The 18,240-nt window shown below is 42.1% G+C and overlaps 1 protein-coding gene across 1 annotated transcript; it reads right to left on the bottom strand.

Annotated features, from left to right (window-relative positions):
- Positions 1–1,241: 1,241 nt before the first annotated feature.
- Positions 1,242–18,240, bottom strand: LOC146608774 (DNA-binding protein SATB2-like). The gene is made up of 11 exons (XM_085347711.1): positions 18,006–18,240; positions 15,565–15,750; positions 11,245–11,371; positions 10,263–10,386; positions 9,222–9,324; positions 6,608–6,658; positions 5,848–6,368; positions 5,542–5,754; positions 5,218–5,370; positions 3,324–3,515; positions 1,242–1,880 (listed from the first exon to the last, which is right to left on the bottom strand). The coding sequence occupies exons 1-11, from the start codon at positions 18,238–18,240 to the stop codon at positions 1,242–1,244; spliced, it is 2,544 nt and encodes an 847-aa protein (XP_085203837.1).

An 18,240-nucleotide genomic window follows, 5' to 3' on the forward strand; every position in this document is an offset into this window, starting at 1 on the left:
ACTATAAAACAATTCATTTGTTTTCACAAAATCTCAACCTTTGTTGCACAAAATGACACAAAACAGTGTAAAGTGACAGTGGTTGCATCCCAGTTTAATGGCAGATTCACTTTTGCAGGTGGATCACCAACATTTACATCATAACGTACATAAATGTCCCAAAAAAAAAAAGAAAGAAAAAAAGAAAAACAGTTATTTTCCTTTTCAGCCAAAGAAAAAGTTGAATGTTGAGTGTGTAACAGTCCAAAGGTCCTCTTGGCATGTTTTAGTCCCATTTACAAAGACATCTGTAGTCATTGCAAAGAAAAGAAAATGTAATTACAACAATAATACTTAGATTTAAGTAAATACAAAGCTGGTAATAAATAGTAAAAGGAGCAAAGTGTGAACTGGCTTTTTTTGAGTTTCACATACAGACAAGTCAATGCAGGGATCTCCAAAATAATTTTAAGGACAACACAAAAAAATTATATCTAGAAGGAAAAAAAAAAAAATCAGAAAATAAGAGGTTATAGTATTTTTTCCCTGCATGCTTGTATTTCTAAAAGGCGAATGCAGTTCAGTGCCGTTTATCCTTGGTCCCTATATAAGTGCATGAAACCTGAACCTGAAGGCATGTAAGAGTTTGCTCCTCTGACCTGCTGTAAGCCTCTATCCCTGCAGTTATGTATTTCTGGGGTTGGATTTAAGAGGGGCAACATGCACTCAATCACTTTATACAAACCATATATGCACCTTTTATCAAAACAGTACAGCAAATACAAAATTTATTGCATTTTATCGACAGCAGACAAAGAAGATGCACATTCTTTGCTAAAACTGTTGGAAATGTACTTGGAGAGCTAGTAAGAGGGCTGTGTTTTAAATGCAGTCTAAGATGTAGAAGGCTTGAGCGTTTTTCTTTTTTATCCTGTCAAAAAGTGGAAAACGACTCAAAGAATTAAATAAATCTGATTTTCAAAGACGTGTTGTCCTATGGAGCCTTTTCCCCAACATCAAAACAAAAACCATGGCATAACTGAAATGCATTTTCTCTCAGTGTCACTGAGCGTTGTCCCAAACACTGTTTTATAAACCAAAAACACTGGCTCTGAAGGTAGGTGGACTCACTTTTCAGTCAAACCATCCATAAATACTTTTCCCAAGTTTTTCAGATATTAGAGAGCTCTGATCATCAGCTCTATTAAAGGTGATGACAAAATTGTGTTTATTCACAGGCTGTCTGTGTGTGGTTGCTGCTGTTATCTCTGTTGCTCTCCAGACTGGGGGCTGTCCGCGCTGCTGTAAGGGGACAGAGAGGAAGCTACTGGCCCTGAAGCTTTTGCATCATCCCCTTCCTCCTTCTCAACCTCCATTTCCACCTCACCTTCTCCTCCCACATCTCCTCCTTCTGTTCTGAACACCTCCACTGATCCTCTCCCGTCCTCGCTTGACTCCTCAGACGGGGAGAGAGCCTCTTCCCCTCCTCTGCCCTCGATTGTGCAGACGCCTCCCTCACTGGGACTGGAGCTCTCCCTGTCATCCTCCCCAGCGGTAGGCTCTCTGGCCTGGCTGTGGTGCTTAACGTTGTAGCGCTGGTTCTGGAAGAACTTGATGATTGTGTGTTTGGGCAGGTCTAGCTGGGCTGACAGGGTGTGGATCGCTTCCTGGTCCGGGTAAAGTCCCACATCGCCAATGAAGCTCTGAAGGATTCCCAGGGCCTCCAGAGAAATCCTTGTCCGTGACCGGGCCTTCTTTGTTCCTCCACCTCCGAGGCCAGGGCTCACCCCGCGCTGAGGCCCATCTTCTGAGCTTTGCAGCGCTGGCGGGGGGATGGGCTGGGGTTCATCATGAATTGGGGATGGAGCCATTAGCGGTGGCAGGGGCTGCCTGTGGAGGGTCTGTTTAGAAAATAAAAAAGGTTGAGTCACAGCATTTAGAAGATTTGTGTCGCCTAATCTGCAATAGGCGAGAATAAAATAGAAAAAAAAAAAAAAAACAAGACAATGGATCCGTCTCACCTTATTTAACAGAAATGTTTGCCTTTTCTTGATTTTCCATATCAGTTCATTTAAAACTATGCCAAAAATATACATTTAAAAAGCCGATTCAAGGGCAGCTCACCTCGGTCTGAGGCAGCTTAACACAAAGTTGACACTGTATGAAGTTAATAAGTGGCCCTTGAGTCATGATTTCTTTAATTTACTGTTAAATGTTATCACTTAAACTTTTTAAAACTTCCTCGGTGTCCTGTTTTTTGTTGTTTTTTGTTTTGCTTTGTGTCACTGAAGATGTTAGATGTGAAACATATTTCAGCACTTAAAACACTTTCATCATTCCCTTTAGACATGTTTCTTATATGTAAAGCTACAAATATACGGCCTTTTGATGATTTGTGTAGGGGGCATATTTGCTTTGCCATCCATGCTGAAAAAGGTTGCACATATTTGTCCATAAATAACTAAATCTCTTAAACTCTCAAGCTTTGAAACATCAAAATCTATTACACACTACGGTTTGCTCTGTCGCAGTCTATTTGAAGATTACTCATTCTGTGTTCTCACACTCCTCATCCCCACGGGAGTAAGCGAACTGTTCGGCTCATATTTCAGCTCATGCCCCTCTGCAGACTCAAAGAAAATGTACTACAAGCGGAAGTGCGATCAACCGGCTTCCATCACCCGCCAACATGCACGCTAAACTCCCAAATTCATCACACAAACAAGCACGCTACTAGAGCTTATTAACAGGGTGGGGAGGCCTGCACACCCAAACACAGGAATCCAACACCATAAATCTGTGGTCCATCAAAATTAAAGGACCTAAATAAAGATAATGGCAATTCCTTTTTCTCTGCTTCAATAATTACAGGCTATGTTCTGAATAATATTGAGGTTAGGGCTAGACTGGAGAGCATTTTGGTTTTTGGGAGAGGGTGGGATGGAGGAGTGTTTAGCAGGAAATGTGTGGGCTGGTCATTTACCACTTCTATTTTCAATGACTTATGGGACACAAACATGACAAAGAGGAGGGCTGCTAAGAGGAGCAGGTGGTGGGATCAGACAGACGGAGGAGACAGAGGAAACTTTTTGACACAGCACAGCAAACGCTCATGCTGCTTTTCCCATTTTCTCACTCGTAAAAACACTTTGATTTGTGTCTTTTCTTACACATGGCTGCGCTGTGGTTGCAAGTGGCTGACTATTTTTAAATATCAGATTTTCACGCGTTTCTTTTGCTCCTCGGATTTTTAACCACATTTACCACTTCAGTGAAACACAAAACAAACTTTCCGATTCATCCTAGCGGTGCCAAACTCCGACCACTGACTGCATGTTTGTTACCTGCGGCTCTGAGATGTGCAGGACGGTGTGCAGCCTGTCGCTGTGCTGCTGTCTCGACTCTTCTTCATACACCTGATCTCGGTCGACTTGTGACAACGCCAGGAACCTCCTGATGGTACACAGGTTCTCCCACAATGTGCGGTTCTCAGGGCTTGGGCTCTCTTTCCATCTTAGCAGCTCACATAGCCAACCCTGAAGGAAGAAGAGAGGTTAGCTGTGTCTTTACTATCAAACAAATTAATGCAGCGCCCACTTGTTTGCAGGTGTAACTCAAAAGGAAAGCATTAAAACTACTCTAGCCTCGTGTACTGAGCATTTTCCAGACTGAGATCTGGAGGGTTTACCAAGGAATACTGGTGGTGGTGGACACCTGATTAAAGGGTGTTTACAGCAATTACAATGAAAGAAAAATAATTACTAACATGCTTCAGCAATTTGCAAAATCAATGGTGAAATAAATAAAGAATCTTTTAAATGTAACCACCTACACAAAAATGCTAAAAAGTAAGTGAACTACTTGAATTACAATGCAAATAAAACCCCAAACAAACTTTATATAGAGGAGCTTAGTTAAAGCTAGTTTACAACTTTCCAAAACTGAAGGCAGGTAGGTTTAATGATTTCCCTGTGAAGAAAATGCTCTGTTATGGCATGTAGGTGACTAATATGACATTTTAGGGCTACACACCAGGTGACTGTAACATTCGTTCTCATTTAGGAAGCAAAATGATTTCAGTCGCAAAGTGTCTGTACTTATATCCACCATACCTGAACCAAAGCTTAACGTATACATATCTATAAACCACTGTAGACACATATACACTGAATATATACTGCCAAGTCCTTATGTATATACAGTAAGCATCTATCCATCCCTTCTTTATCCCATAATTTATCGCAGCATGTTTGCGCTTTTTCATCATTGTACATATAAATATAAACGTACTATACAAGCTGCTTTTTCCCTATTGTTTGTTCTGTCACATACACTGAGACCCTGCATGTGCACATACTTGGTGAATAAAGCCGAGTCACTTTTTCTTCAATTTTACACATTTATTTATATTAATTTATACATGTGCGAACACGAGTGAATCAAAGTTTGTCCCAAAGAGTCGAAGGAAAAACCAGAAGGAAAGTCTGATATGAGTGGGGCCTGCAAATGAGTGCGCGCATGTGTGTGTGTGAAGATTGCATTATCTCTGCTAGGCTGACCCAGGATCTGCCACCAGCTGTTGTTTATACACAGCCTTCAGCCTGGAAATTAATGGTAATAATGTGATCATCCCTCCATCATCTTGTCTGTCTTCTCCTCCATCTTGCATCCTTCTGTTCGTCCTGTGTTCTCATCCTTTAGCGTTTCAGATTTAGTTTTTAAGCATCTCTCAGCGAGTCTCACACACCCAAACACACCAACTCGGTATTCATAATAAATGTAGTCTGTTGTCAGAAGATATTTAAACTGGTTTTAAAACCATAGCGTCCTCCCTCTCCCTCCTTCCCCGTCTCCCCCTTCAGAAGCAGACTATGCTTTGATCTCGCCCTCGATCGCCCGCATTGTTTATCTGAGGATGGAGTCATGATGGTATGCCACAAGTGGGTAATCAGATACCGCACACGCCCTCGCACAAACACACAGTCACACACGTCTACACTACACCCTCATCAGCTCCTTCAAACATTATCAACTCAGAAATTTTTACTCATGTTGAGACATTTTTATCTCAGGTTTGCACGTGTAACCCTCTATGTACATGCAAGTTTAGGCAGCCCACCTACAGCCCACACCCGTTCAGGCTAAGTTCACAGCAGCGGGCTGTGATTACAGGTTCAGATTTGAGTATAATTCGGTTGTGAAAATCAAAGACTCAAAACAACAAAAACAAGGACTGACCTGACTTTTATTAGCAGCCACCTTAGCGAACAGAGCCTGGGAGACCTTCGCCCTCTTCATCTCCTGCTGGATCTCCTCATAGATCCCTGATGTGATGTTTACCAGCGAGTCCAGCTTTATCTGCAGCTCCGGGCCGGGCATGCTGCATTTTGTCTACACAAGACCAAGAAACACAATCTGATGTCAATGAAAAATAAAGATATGTTGTAGTGAGTGACATAAGCTAGACTATAAGAGTGTAAGATTTTTCAAGTTTTAGTTGAAAAGAAATCTGCTAGCGCTTTATTTCATGTGCAGAGCTCATATTTAAATGTGTGCATGTACCTGTGCGTGTCTGTGTGTGTTGGCACTGGAGATGTGGTTGGTGGAGTGGTTGTGGTTAGTGTTGGTACTCCTCTCCCTCTCCTCCAGGTAGATCCGGTCTCGCTCGCTCTCAGGCAGGTTAAGGAAGTTTTGCATGGCTTTCAGGTTGACCAGCAGAGACTGAGAGGCAGAGCGAGGATCCTCCTCCTTACGGAGGATTTCTGACAGCAAGCCCTGCAGACGCACACATTTAAATAGTCATTCTTAGATTCTATGGAATGAAGTCTTTTATTATCGTCTCCACATTTGCCTTAATTCCACGTTTACCTGTGTGCGGTTAAAGGCCACACGGGCAAACACGGCCTGGGAAACGCTGGCCCTCTTCAGCTCATTCCTGACCTGCTGGTAAATGTCGGAGGAGACTTCGGCCCCGGAGTTGAGGCTGGGCTCAGAAACAGCCCCGGAGATCTTGCAGCTCCGTGAGATAGGAGGATGGTTGAGGAACTGCTGGTTGACTCCCTGTGGGTGCTGGTGGGCAAGCAGGCGGCTAACAGCCAGCTGCTGGTTGATGAGGTGGGCCATCGCGAGCTGTTGACGTACAAGTTGAGGGGGGAGTTGGGGAGGCAGGAGCCCGCCGTGGCCCAGGAGAGGTGGAGCCTGTGGACGAAGTGGAGGACTGGGGTGATTCTGTCCACTAGGGTGAGGCAGGCCGTGAGGCTGGGTTGAGGTCTGAGTGTCCCCGAGGCCACTCTTAAGGGAATGAACTCCGGACCCACCCAAATGGGTGGGAGAGGGCAAGAGAGAGGGAGGACGATGGCTGAGGATGCTCAGGTCCAAATCCCGCTCCACTACGTCAACACACATATACAATATTGTGTTAATATATCTGGATTGAACATCCTGGTGTGGGGTTAAAGGTTAATATTTCTTAGACTGCTGGTATTCAGTTTGAAGTTTCAGACAAATCTCACACAGAAAACATGCAAAAACTCTGAGACGCTTCTTATTAGCGAGCATCATATGCAATGTAAGTGTCAGAAGTATTTAATTTTCATTCCACTAAAAACACATTAGACGATGGGCGTACCTTTTATATCCGACTTCTCCTGTGACGACCACATCTTTTCAATGTATTCACCTACAAAGAAAATGAAAGCGAGAGGACCAAGACTGTTAGCAGTTTCTTCTGCATACATGATTACCCACGTAGTTCAATGATGCTTTACTTATAAAAATGATCTACACTGCATCCAGTCCATTAACGGTTACTTCATGTTTCTCATCCCACTCTGACATCAGACAGTGTGAGCAAAAGTTAAATGGCTCAGGTTTTATCCAAGCCTCAGTAGTGACAGTAGAGGAGCTTGTGAGAGATCCTACAGGGATCCTTCCAGGAGTTCTTACAGCAGCGGTTCTCAAATTAGGTCATGGCACCCCCAGAGGTCCAGGACCCGGAGTCAAGAATACCACAAAACTTTGCTCCAAGTCACAAAACTGCACTGTATCATTTCAAAGTGTGAAAATCTCAACTATAATTCTAGTCTTCGGGGGACGATCTGATCACAACCTCGGCTGAAGTATGGTCTTATTTTCACTTACTGTCTCCATATTCACCAGATAAGATTATCAAATAAGTGAAGAATGTTTCCTCTGAACTCTTTTCTTTCTCTTCCCCTGGATTTTAACAGCCTCTCCACGTAAGTCTGCTTCTTGTTAGGCTTCCACTCCGGTTTGGCTGTGTGTCGCATTTTTGGTTATTAAGGGAATAAAAAGTTGCAGCAAGGTTTGGCAGGGCATCAGATTTTTACCTTGTGTGTGTGTGTAATAAGTATTATTCCTGTGTTTTGTTGGTGTGTGTTGGTGTGTGTGTGAGTTGGGGGGGGGGGGGGGGGGCGGGGGAGGGGAGGTTACTGCTGTTTTCCATTAGGAGTTAAGAGCATTTAGTTTTGTCATGTGTATTAAGGGTGACATTAATGTGAACCATGTGTGACAGTTCCTTCCTACTGAGAGCTGTCACTGACAGACGTCTCATGCAGCAGATTAGACACACACACATACAGGGGGTGGACAGAAGAATGGAAAAGCTTCATTAGAAAGGATCACAAAACGAAGGCATTAAGGCAGGTGAGTCATATTAACTTGAGATGTAACTAGCAATAAGTGTCAGTTCCTTCTTTTTTTAAAAAAGTGTCTGACAGTTTTTACCTTTATGAGTTTTCAAAGCAGCAGAAAGCAAATAAAGTATAAACAGCTGAACAGCTGGTGGCTGAGGTTCAGGAGAGTTGTTCAAAAAACTGTAAAAGTTTTTAACAAGGCAGGAGGGGGACACTTAACCGGGAGGTTACCAAAAGCCACACACCTAGACTCAAAATATAATCACTACATTGCAGCAACACCTGGCAGTGAGGACCAGAACTGTACATACACACAAGGATCCGGCACTCAAAAAACCCCATGTGTGGCCACATTTCTGCTCACTGCTGCGTAAAAAATATCATTTTAGTCACCAGCTTTCCTTTAAAAAAAACCAAACAAAAAGATTGCAAGATGACCTCATTATCGTGTTCGTCATTTTTACTTGTTGTGGCAGGAAAAGCATGTGTGGAATCAACCCGGGAAAACAAACATCAGCTATTCTGATTTAACCTCTGGGGGAAACACCTTCATACTCACACCTAAAACCTGCTCTAATGTTAATGGTCAACAAAACTCTCCTGTTATTTGGGTTTCTATTAAATTCTATCGTATTTTATTAAATATATAGACTGTTACAATAACCAAAGCTCATATTAAAGATGGCTACATTTTCAAATAACGCAACCAATAAATGCAGAGATAGTTCCTATAAGGTACAGGTGTAGTTTCCACTTTTTGAAACTATCCTTATTTATATTTTTATTAAAGATAATTAAGGATATTTTCAACTCTGAGAGTCGAGGAACGAAAACAGAATTAACCGTTAAAGTTTAAATGACATGAAACTATGTCTGTTTCAGTCCGTTAACAACATCATTAGTTACATTTCTTTGAGACAAAAGTGTTCACTGTGGAAAATTACCACCCAGAGATTTTCACATCGTACAAAGTGGTTCCCTGACAAACTGTTATAATATTGATCCTATAGCCAAAGACACACGTAATGAGCTTCTTTACCACGGAGCAGGAAAAACACTAAGGTGACCTTTTTAAAAATCACACCAGCCTTTATCTTGTCTTAAACGTTGCTCCACTTTAAAACAACAGCGTTAGTAAAACCAGGGGAATCATTTGGTAAATCATAAAGCCAATTTACAACCGTAATGTCATTATTCATTTTTAAAAAGAATAATTAGGGACAAATTCATTCCTGCTTCAAACTGTAGCATTTCAGCCAGGGCCTTAGAAAGCATTCAGTTGTCATAATCTAAGTGAGGGCACACAAGCTGCAGCTAATTAACTACATTGTGGTCCCATTAGACTTTGCATGCTGTTGTCTCTGACAGCCAACAAATATATGCAACACTGTTCCATAATCAGAAAAATACTGACGAGTCTCCCACTGAGCACCTTCACTTTAGCACTTTAGGGCAGGAATATCTGTGCCCAGCTTGAGGCTAGTTTGCAGATATAGCTTGCTTAACAATGAAAGAAAGAAAAAAAGGAAACTGACTGCCTTAATTACACTCAGTTACCTGATAATGTGAGTAAGGCTTCAGAGTTACCTTTGATGCGTTTGTATCTCTTGTACCAGCGCCCAAACTCCTGGCACTTGGAGGTGGAGACGTTGGCATAGTAGGAACTGTTGACGATTGCTGAGATCATACTCTGACACAGAGACAATTTGACAAAATACATTAGTCATTCATGGGGTTAGCCAAAATTTTTGAACCATTAAGCAACAGCTTTGTCTTTCAGACTGATTAAAAATCTCAAGTCTCCGCAAATGACCAACAACTGGCCACTTATACCGAGCAAGAGATGCAAAAACGCCAGCAAAAGCTCAACATGGGAAACGCTGAGGATTAAAAGTCACATGAGTCAAGCTGCAAATGCACACCACCCACACACTTCCCCTAATCACTAATTACATCATGACTAAGTCTTATGTATAAATCACAAGTCGAAATGACACACTCTCGACTCTAATGACTGCAGGGTGTGTGTGAGCAGGATAATTGAGGTGTGCGTGTTTGCATCCTTTCCCATGGGATGGTACCAATATTTGTGTGTGTGTGTGTGTGTGTGTGTGTGTGTGTGTGTGACTCAGATTACACATTGCACTAAGCGTGTGGTGAACTGATGATGAAACCATGTGCTTAGAGACAAATACATCTTGGCTATCAATAAGCGTGTGACAAAAAGGGCAAAAAAAAAAAAAAAGGCAAAAGGAGGAATTTAAACTTTGTCCTTGTGTTCAGTTCATCACAACACATCATAAAGAAAATCTGAATATCAAGCAACCTGCAGGAACATCTAAATATGTCCTGCATGTGCTGATTATAGCTCACATTTGTGGCTTATGGGTGCTAAAACCTGAAGTATAAAGCATTTATTATCTGGGACTTAGCAAACTAATTCTTTTGAATGTTCTGTTTACACCATCTAATGTGAGTAATATGCAGTGACTGAATGGATTACCTAAAAATCATAAAAACATTCAGCTTATTCAGAGAAAGAGCGACTCGAGTCTGATTTGGACCCATGACGCAGTGAAACTGCTGCTGAGCTTGAACTCTGCCTGGACAGAGTTATGAAGCAGTTACCTGGGAGAGAGGACACTCCTTTGCCAGAGCGCTCTGGTTGGTCTCTCTAAGCAGCTCTTTGAGGGCGTTTCTCACGGTGGCGTGGGTCCACTGGTCTGATGGCAGCTCCTCCAGCCGGGCAAAGCTACATGGAAATGACAAAACTTTTCTGTTCACTCTTTCAAGAGCAGTGCTGATTACAGAAAGAAACAAACAGGAATCTGATGTAATCCAAGCATTTAGAAGACAAGACTAGTTTTGACCCTTGTTTTCTGCAGTCACTGGTTGTAAGAGGCTTTCCTCTTGTATTTTGCCCATTCCAAAGTAATCTCTTGTATAAATTATACCTGCTGCACATATATGATGAATAACGTAATGCATTAAAATGTATATAGTGCATTCTAATGCTTAGAATATGATTCTATTCAAGTGTATTTATTCTGTAACTCTTAAAAGTCGCCACTATAATGAGTGGATAAGTAAAACTGTACTTTTGGGCTCCCAGTGAAACCGGAGCTGCTGGCCTGTGTGCACAGTGTATACATATGGTCATCTCCATATGTCCACCAAGCACACGCAGCAGATACACACACTGCAGTTCTGTTACTGCAAAGTGCCCCAAAACTCTGCAAAATGAAATTAGATGAACAAAATCAAGTCAGCTGGTGTGCCTGGTACTTATTTTGGATAGCTCAGTAGGTAGAGTGGTGGCCCCATGATCGGAAGGTCGGGGGTTCGATTCCCCTGAACAGCTACCCTGAGGTACCCCTGAGCAAGGTACCGTCCCTACACACTGCTCCCCGGGCGCCCAATGGCTGCCCACTGCTTCACTGAGTGAATGGGTTAAATGCAGAGAGCGATTTTCCCCACGGGGACCAATAAAGTACACTTTCTTCTTCTTCTTTCTTCTTTTGAGGGGATGCTTCACCATGGATGCAAACAAAAAAAAAAAAAAAAAAAAAAGCTGGATTCCTATTTACAATCTGCAATACACAATGCTGACCTGTGCAGTAGGATCCGCAGTGTGACCATGTGGTAAACATCCAGCAGCATGTCCGCTACCGTGGCCTCCGGAGCATCTGTTAGGTAGTGGATGGGCATCGGCTTCCACCGGCCCACTTTAATGATCCCTGATGACACACACACAGACCAATCACTGTTTAAAAGTTACCATGTTAAACTGTTTTGTTCCCGTCAATATATTAAAAACAGCTCAATCTGTTTGTGCTTTTTGACCTGTTGGTTAAACTCGTGGTGAATCTTTGAGCATCATGATGATTTGAACATTCCCCTGGCCTTCATACGGCCGTGACTGGAAGTGCAAATCTAAACAGACCTAATCACATTAGGATCTTCTAAATCAAACACAGACCCTGTCTAGTCTTAGCCTGCCAGCCTCAGTTGTGTGTGTGTGTGTGTGTGTTGCATGAGGATGCTGGTGATAGGGGCAAAGAACAAAGTGTGTTCTCTTTGGCCTCCACAGTTGATTAATGAGAGGAGAAATGTAAAATCAGCTCAACATTAGGTCTGGAGCTGAGAATGGGCGCGCTGTTTTGATGTTCATGCTCCAAATAAACACTGTGAGGTCATTGCTCTCTTGTCTAACAGAATATCTTCTGATAACTGGCAGTTTTTACGTTTCCTAGATCTGCCACGTCTTTAAAACTATTGATACCTTCACATGTGGTCAACTACTCACTGAGATGCTACTTTAACCTTTTAAAACTCTCACTTGAAGTGAATAAAGCTTAAATTACTGCTGACAGGCAGATGTTTGGGCTTTATCCTTGTACCAATCTGCAGTCTTCCCTAGTTCCCAAACAATACCTCATATCAGTGTATCTGTCTACATGTCAGGCGCAGAGTAAGATTTTGCACTACATATTTTGGAAGAGGGCTCGACTTCCTCCACACAGACCCAAAAACAAATCTTTTTTTTGTTGTTAGAGCAAAAGGATGTTTATCAGAGATTTAGCTTAAATATTAAACACAATTTCCTGTCATCTTTTCATATGACTCTGCAAGCTCTAAAATATGAGTACTGGATTCTTGATGGACGTCACGTCATACACTATTGAACATACCTGCATGCACACCAGTGCATTTCTCCCTGCATTTTTTCCGCATAGACACACATCACAGTACTGTATCCAACAAAATCACAACTTTATAGGTGGGATAAGATTACGAATACAGACATTTTTTGACAATGCAACAACAAGATAACACAAAAATGGTAACTAACTGAAGATGACTAACAGACTGATGACCAAAAAGCAGCACACATGTAATACAACAAAAGGCCGTTTTAGTCATTTTCATCTAATTATCAAGCAAGGAAAAGTTTTATGGAGAAAAAAAATAGACACCTAAAGGAGCTACGTGTTCCACAAGGAGCAATTTGGGAGATTCAGAGGTACCGTAAAATTTTATTTTAAGCATTTTAAAAATAAGTGGGTACCGACATAATCTATGTTAAGTGCAGTTTCCTTTTTAAAATAAAGTTTGGGTTGTTTAAAGGGATCCACTAGTGGTTTAAACACCTTAAAAATAGTCATTTTTCAGTTTGTAATATCAGTGAATGTTTCCAAAAACTTGACCTTAAGTTAAATTTAGTTGGACTATTTCTCAGCAGTGCACCTAAGCCCACGTTACAACCCGAGCCTTAACCATATATTCCAAATAAGAAATAGCTGCTTTTTAATTAGCCATAATGTGCAAGTTAATTAAAGAAAAAAAAAGCCCTGTGCCATTCAGTGAAGAGTTTAAAAATACTCATCCAGTCAAAGTTATGCAAGATGCAATTCAATCGCAGAAGAGACTCTGTATAATTTTGGTCGTGACCACACTCGGGGGAAAAATGCATGACTCCAGCCAAAAATTATTTATTTGAAAAGAAAAGGCTTATTTCTCAGAACAAAACCTAGCTATTTGGGACAGGCGAGGGGGGTCGTAGGGCGTCGGCCACATGGTTAGAGTACCCTGTGTTTATGGGACACACCAGGAATTTCAAACTGCCCAGCTCTGTGAGAGTGAGTGCGTCTCTCTCTCTGTGTGTGAATGCAGTTGAACTGGATGCTGCTTGCTCTCCTGTTTTGATCTCTGAATTCTGGTGCTCGTCTGGGGTTTTCAGACATAGATTTATTGTTCAGTTTAACCGCCACGCAGCCAGGTGGGTGTAGTGAATCACTGAAAATACTTTCTTGGTAAATACCGCTCCTGTGACTGTCCCTGAGTTTTGCGACATCAGTACTCACTGTACCGATGTGGAAAACCCCCACTCAGTAATATTTCATTCAGCTGCTGCTGGATTAATTACTCAAATAACTAACAGGGCGGTAATAATGAGTAAGGCATGAGCCTTCCCATCAGCGTGTAATAACAGAGAAGTTTACAAACGCATGTTTCTCACATCTGAAGAGGCTTCAAGTTATTCAACATCCGATCATGTTTTTTAATTTGTATTTAAAAGATCTGGCATGACTACAGTTTGGCTTTGTTTTCACTGCTCTGCTGTCCGGGTGGCATTTAAGGGGAAGTTAAAGCCCTGAAGATGCTCACAGTAGATCCCCTCGTGTCTTGGATGTTCTTAGAGGAGCAGTAAGTCTTTCAGATTTAGAGGCGTCAGTTTTATGTGGATAAACTTTACTGATTTTAAATTGTAAGTCAGGGCTGCAGTTTGCCTGCTATTCGTTGTCATGTCATCTGTGAGATTTCTTAAATATATATAGTGGCAAATTGCAAAAAACTGTCACCTAAAGGTGTTTTATATCGTAAGGTAATGACCCTACAATAATAGAAAACAATAATAGCAAACCCCAACAACCTATGAGCAAGTACTTGGAGACAGTGAGAAGGAAGAAGCCTCCAGCAGAACCAGGCTGAGGGAGCAGCAGCCATGTGCAGTGATTGGTTGTGGGTGAGAGGAGACAGACAGAACAAAATAACTATGGATTAAATTTAGCTCCCTAAACTGACAGGTTTAGGGAAAGCAGGTTAAAGCAAGTTTAGGGAGAAATGTCTAAAGACATTTAGAAAGGCATTTTATAAACCCAGGTATGACCTTAACCCTCTCAGGCTCAAATTAAACTTTTTGTTGCTAATGCACAACCAAGTCCTGCAGTGGTACTTCTGAGTAAAAAAAACTCATAAAGTATGTATGTGGGGTAATCAGGTTGTTAGTTTTTAACTGTTGCAAATCTGCAACGCCTGCCTTGAGAGGGTTAAATTTGAACACCTGTCTGCACCTCTGGATCACTTCTAGTGCAACTGCAACTTTTAGATTATTCCCGGGAAATGTCCCAGTCAGCTTGACTTTGAGGCTACGTCCACACGTACACGGGTATTTTTGAAAACGGAGATTTTCCGTTTTCGTTTTAAAAAATAATCCCGTCCACACGTAAACGCAGAAATGAAGGAAAACGCTGCTAGGAACATGCCAAAGCAACAGGTGGCGATATATTCCTGACCGTGTAGAAATGTTGGCCAATCAGAAGTCTAGAAGCCTCGGTGGGAAATCGTAAACAAAGATGGGGCATAGAAGTAGAACCGAGTCGTATGTGTGGAGGGACAGTAACTGTGTGTATATGTAAGCATTTAAACACTGCAGAGAGTAAAATTAACAGTAACAGTATTGTAGAAATTCATTTCACCGAAACAATAACGTGGCGCACAGTGTTTGTAAATGCAAAAACTGAGTTTTCGAAAATATCCACCTTTTGCAGGCGTTTTTAGAAATCTCCGTTTTCAGTGACCGTAAACGCCGTTTACGTGTGGACAAAAGGTGCAAACGTATAGAAAAATCTGCGTTTTCAAAAATACCTGGGTACGTGTGGACGTTGCCTGAGATTGTGAATCAAGTTTTCTACTCCAACATCTTGAGGGATCCGAGGGTGAACATTTGGTACAAACCACCTGAACTGTGACACACGAGACTGTTTGCAGTACCCACCATATAATTTTTGGCTACACCAACATTATCTGTGCACACCACCTGTCCTGCTTTACAGATTTGGCTCTCAGTGACTTCATTCTTAATCCAACAAATGAAAATCTAGTTGACGACTCACTGTTTCGAGGAGCCCCCGTACTCCTTGCAGACCAAGAAGCGGTCAGTATGGGACTTCCAGAGAAGACTAAAAATACTAGCAGTGTCAGGAGATGTGCCCAAATAGACAGGGCAATGAGCCAAATTTAAAAATCAGTTATGTTTCATTTTCAAGGACAGAGTTAAGTTTAAATGTCCTTCATAGTGAGTAACATCTGAATCATCTGAAAACCACATGAATTTACCTTTTCAGACCTACCCACACTCACTGCTTACCTCGTGCCTGCACAGCTGAGTTATGCGAGTATCCAAGAGCAACCAGTGCCGTCTCTACCAGCTGTGTGAACAGGACATCTTTACGAACCAACACAAACTCGGCGTGGCGGTCACTACGCCCCTCACAGTTGCCTGCCATTCCCATGTCTGCATGCTCCACCACACAGTAGACCGGGATCATCAAACCTGGCGCAACAAGACAGAGAGGGAGAAAGTTATAGCGCTAATGTGTAGCTCACCCACTTCCCAGGTCCTCGCATTTAACGGGAAATCGCAGGTCAGGCCTCACTAGCGTTTCACAGTGTTTCCCTCTACCCCACCTGTTAATGTGTTTTTATCTGAGGAGGGGAGAAGATTTCCATGATATGCATGACAAACAGAATATTACAAGATTCAGCACTTTACAGGTGAAAGGTAGAAAATAAATCTTTTCAGGATTTCCCATCCCGGGCCTTTCTGTTGCTGTGGGTCTAGCAGTTAAGGTGTGGGAGAGTTTACCCATTCAGCAATTGCTCAAATGCTTGAGCACTCCCCTCTCCCACCCTCCCTCTTATCAATTAGGAGATATTCTTACTTTGTTAAATGGTGACAGAGAAAATGTCTTTTTTGCTGTAACACGATGTATCATTATAGTCAAGAAAACAACTGTTACTCGTCTTATAAAAGGTCTACAATTATTTGTATAATACGTAGATAACAAAAATAATACATTTTCAAACATGTTAAGTCCTCCCTGTTGGGCTAAGGATATGTGGACATATTTAAGATTTAATGCTACATTACTGACTGGAAATTCATCCCAGGGAGTAAAACAAACTTAATGTTATAAATTACTTTCTCCAGGGATTCCTCCAGAAGTTGAAGCTCACAGCCACAGTTCAACAAATTTGTCTGCTCAGTATTTAGTGCGTCAGCGCTGCTGCACTATAGCAGCTCGGTGGTCTCATTGTGTTACACTGGGCAGCTGCCAGTGTCAGTATAAGTCAGTGCAAGATTGTACAACTGTATTTGTGTTTGAACCACATATTAAAAGCCACAAGGGTTAAGACTTGTTTCCAGAACCGCTATTAAACTGCTGCATGTAGTGCTCAGGAGCGATGCCACGACTCTAGTGGTGAAAACGATTCCTATGCATCAGTCTGAACTTGTTATCGGATAAGTGCTTAGAGATCCTCAAAGCACAGAACCACTCACACCCATCCAGTCCACTCGTCTGTCCCACAGGAGCTGCTAATTAACAAGTCATCAATCCTTCTCCCCCAGTGTGCGGAGCAGTGACAGATCAGCCGGAGCCAAACCGCAGCAGCATCAGGCACGCTATCAGCCAATAACCAGACCGCTGAGTGGAAGGGTGGAGGGAGGTAACACAGCAGTGTGTGTGTGTGTATGTTCCGCTACAGTGTTTGTGTGATGATGCATGATGATGTTTTCAACTGCATGAGAGAATAATGGGCATCTATGACTGAGTGTTTTCTGTATCTTCTGCTCTGTAACACTATCCATGAGCCGACGTTGCACAAACTCTATAAAGCTCTTTACAATGTGTTTCTTTTCCTGCCAGCGGGAGAAACTTGGGTTCAGTCTCTTTCTCAAAGCCATGCCCGCGATTGTGATGTGATTAGCAGACAACCTGCTTTGCCACCAGAGCCATGGCTGTGTCTTTTAGCCATTATACCCAATCATTACAGCATACGAATGAACTAGAAAGTAGTATGCAGTGATAATTTTACTACATATATCCTCTTTGATTAAGGCTGGGACAGCCTCAGAACAAAGCAGTTTTTACACAGTATCAAGCCTGCTGGATGTTCATATGCTCAGTACACTGATGTGGAGCGGAAAACACGCCGTAGACAAGATATCGTAAAGATTTAGACTGACATACATTTTTAAACAACCTCCTGTCAAAGGCTTTCATGCCGAGCTCACCTTCAAAAATGGACTCATTCATTTGTCACCTGTCCAGTTGCATGAAGTAAAAAATAAATAAAAATAATTAAACATGTATGATCACTAACCAAGCAGCAATACCAAATATTCTGATTTGAGGTTAATAAAATTGATGTAAATACATTTATAATAATGAAATGAATAAAACTGGAAGTGAGCACTTAAGAGATTCTTTATCTTCCCTTTACACTGCTGAATTTAATTTAAGGATAAAAGTCATTTTAAATGAGGCAGTTGTGGCAGGACTGCTGGGTGTCTTTGTCTGACCGTTTAGACCAAGTTGGCTCAAGTGTAGCATTTTACTGTGTGTTTATGGCATAGAGAGAATTTGGGGAGACTGATAGAACTTCCTTAGAGAATGCAATACAGAGTTGGAGCCACTAAATGTTTATTAACTCCTTTCACTGTCTGTTGACAGCTTTAAACACTAAAATGACTTTTATTATAACAAACATGTACACCTTTATCGAGCCATCCTGTTAACAACGCACCTCCAAGTGGTCTCAGCGGTGTGCAGTTCTGTCGGGTTCGTGGGTTTGTTGGGCTGCCATTGACCTCCATACGGCTCAGCTTGCACTGAAGACCACCGCTGGAAGTGGGACTTTCCCCTTTCTCCCCCATCTCCTCTGGGCTGGCGCTGTCCTGACGGCTGGGGCTCTCCGCTTCCCCCCCTGCGTTTCCACGCTGCTCCATCCTCTTGCAAACTCCAGGAGGAACACACAGCAT

The sequence above is a fragment of the Diplotaxodon limnothrissa genome, linkage group LG23 (genome assembly GCF_057381915.1).
Source record: "Diplotaxodon limnothrissa isolate DT_005_m linkage group LG23, D_limnothrissa_male_GT1.1, whole genome shotgun sequence".
In the NCBI taxonomy this organism is placed as follows: Eukaryota; Metazoa; Chordata; class Actinopteri; order Cichliformes; family Cichlidae; genus Diplotaxodon; species Diplotaxodon limnothrissa.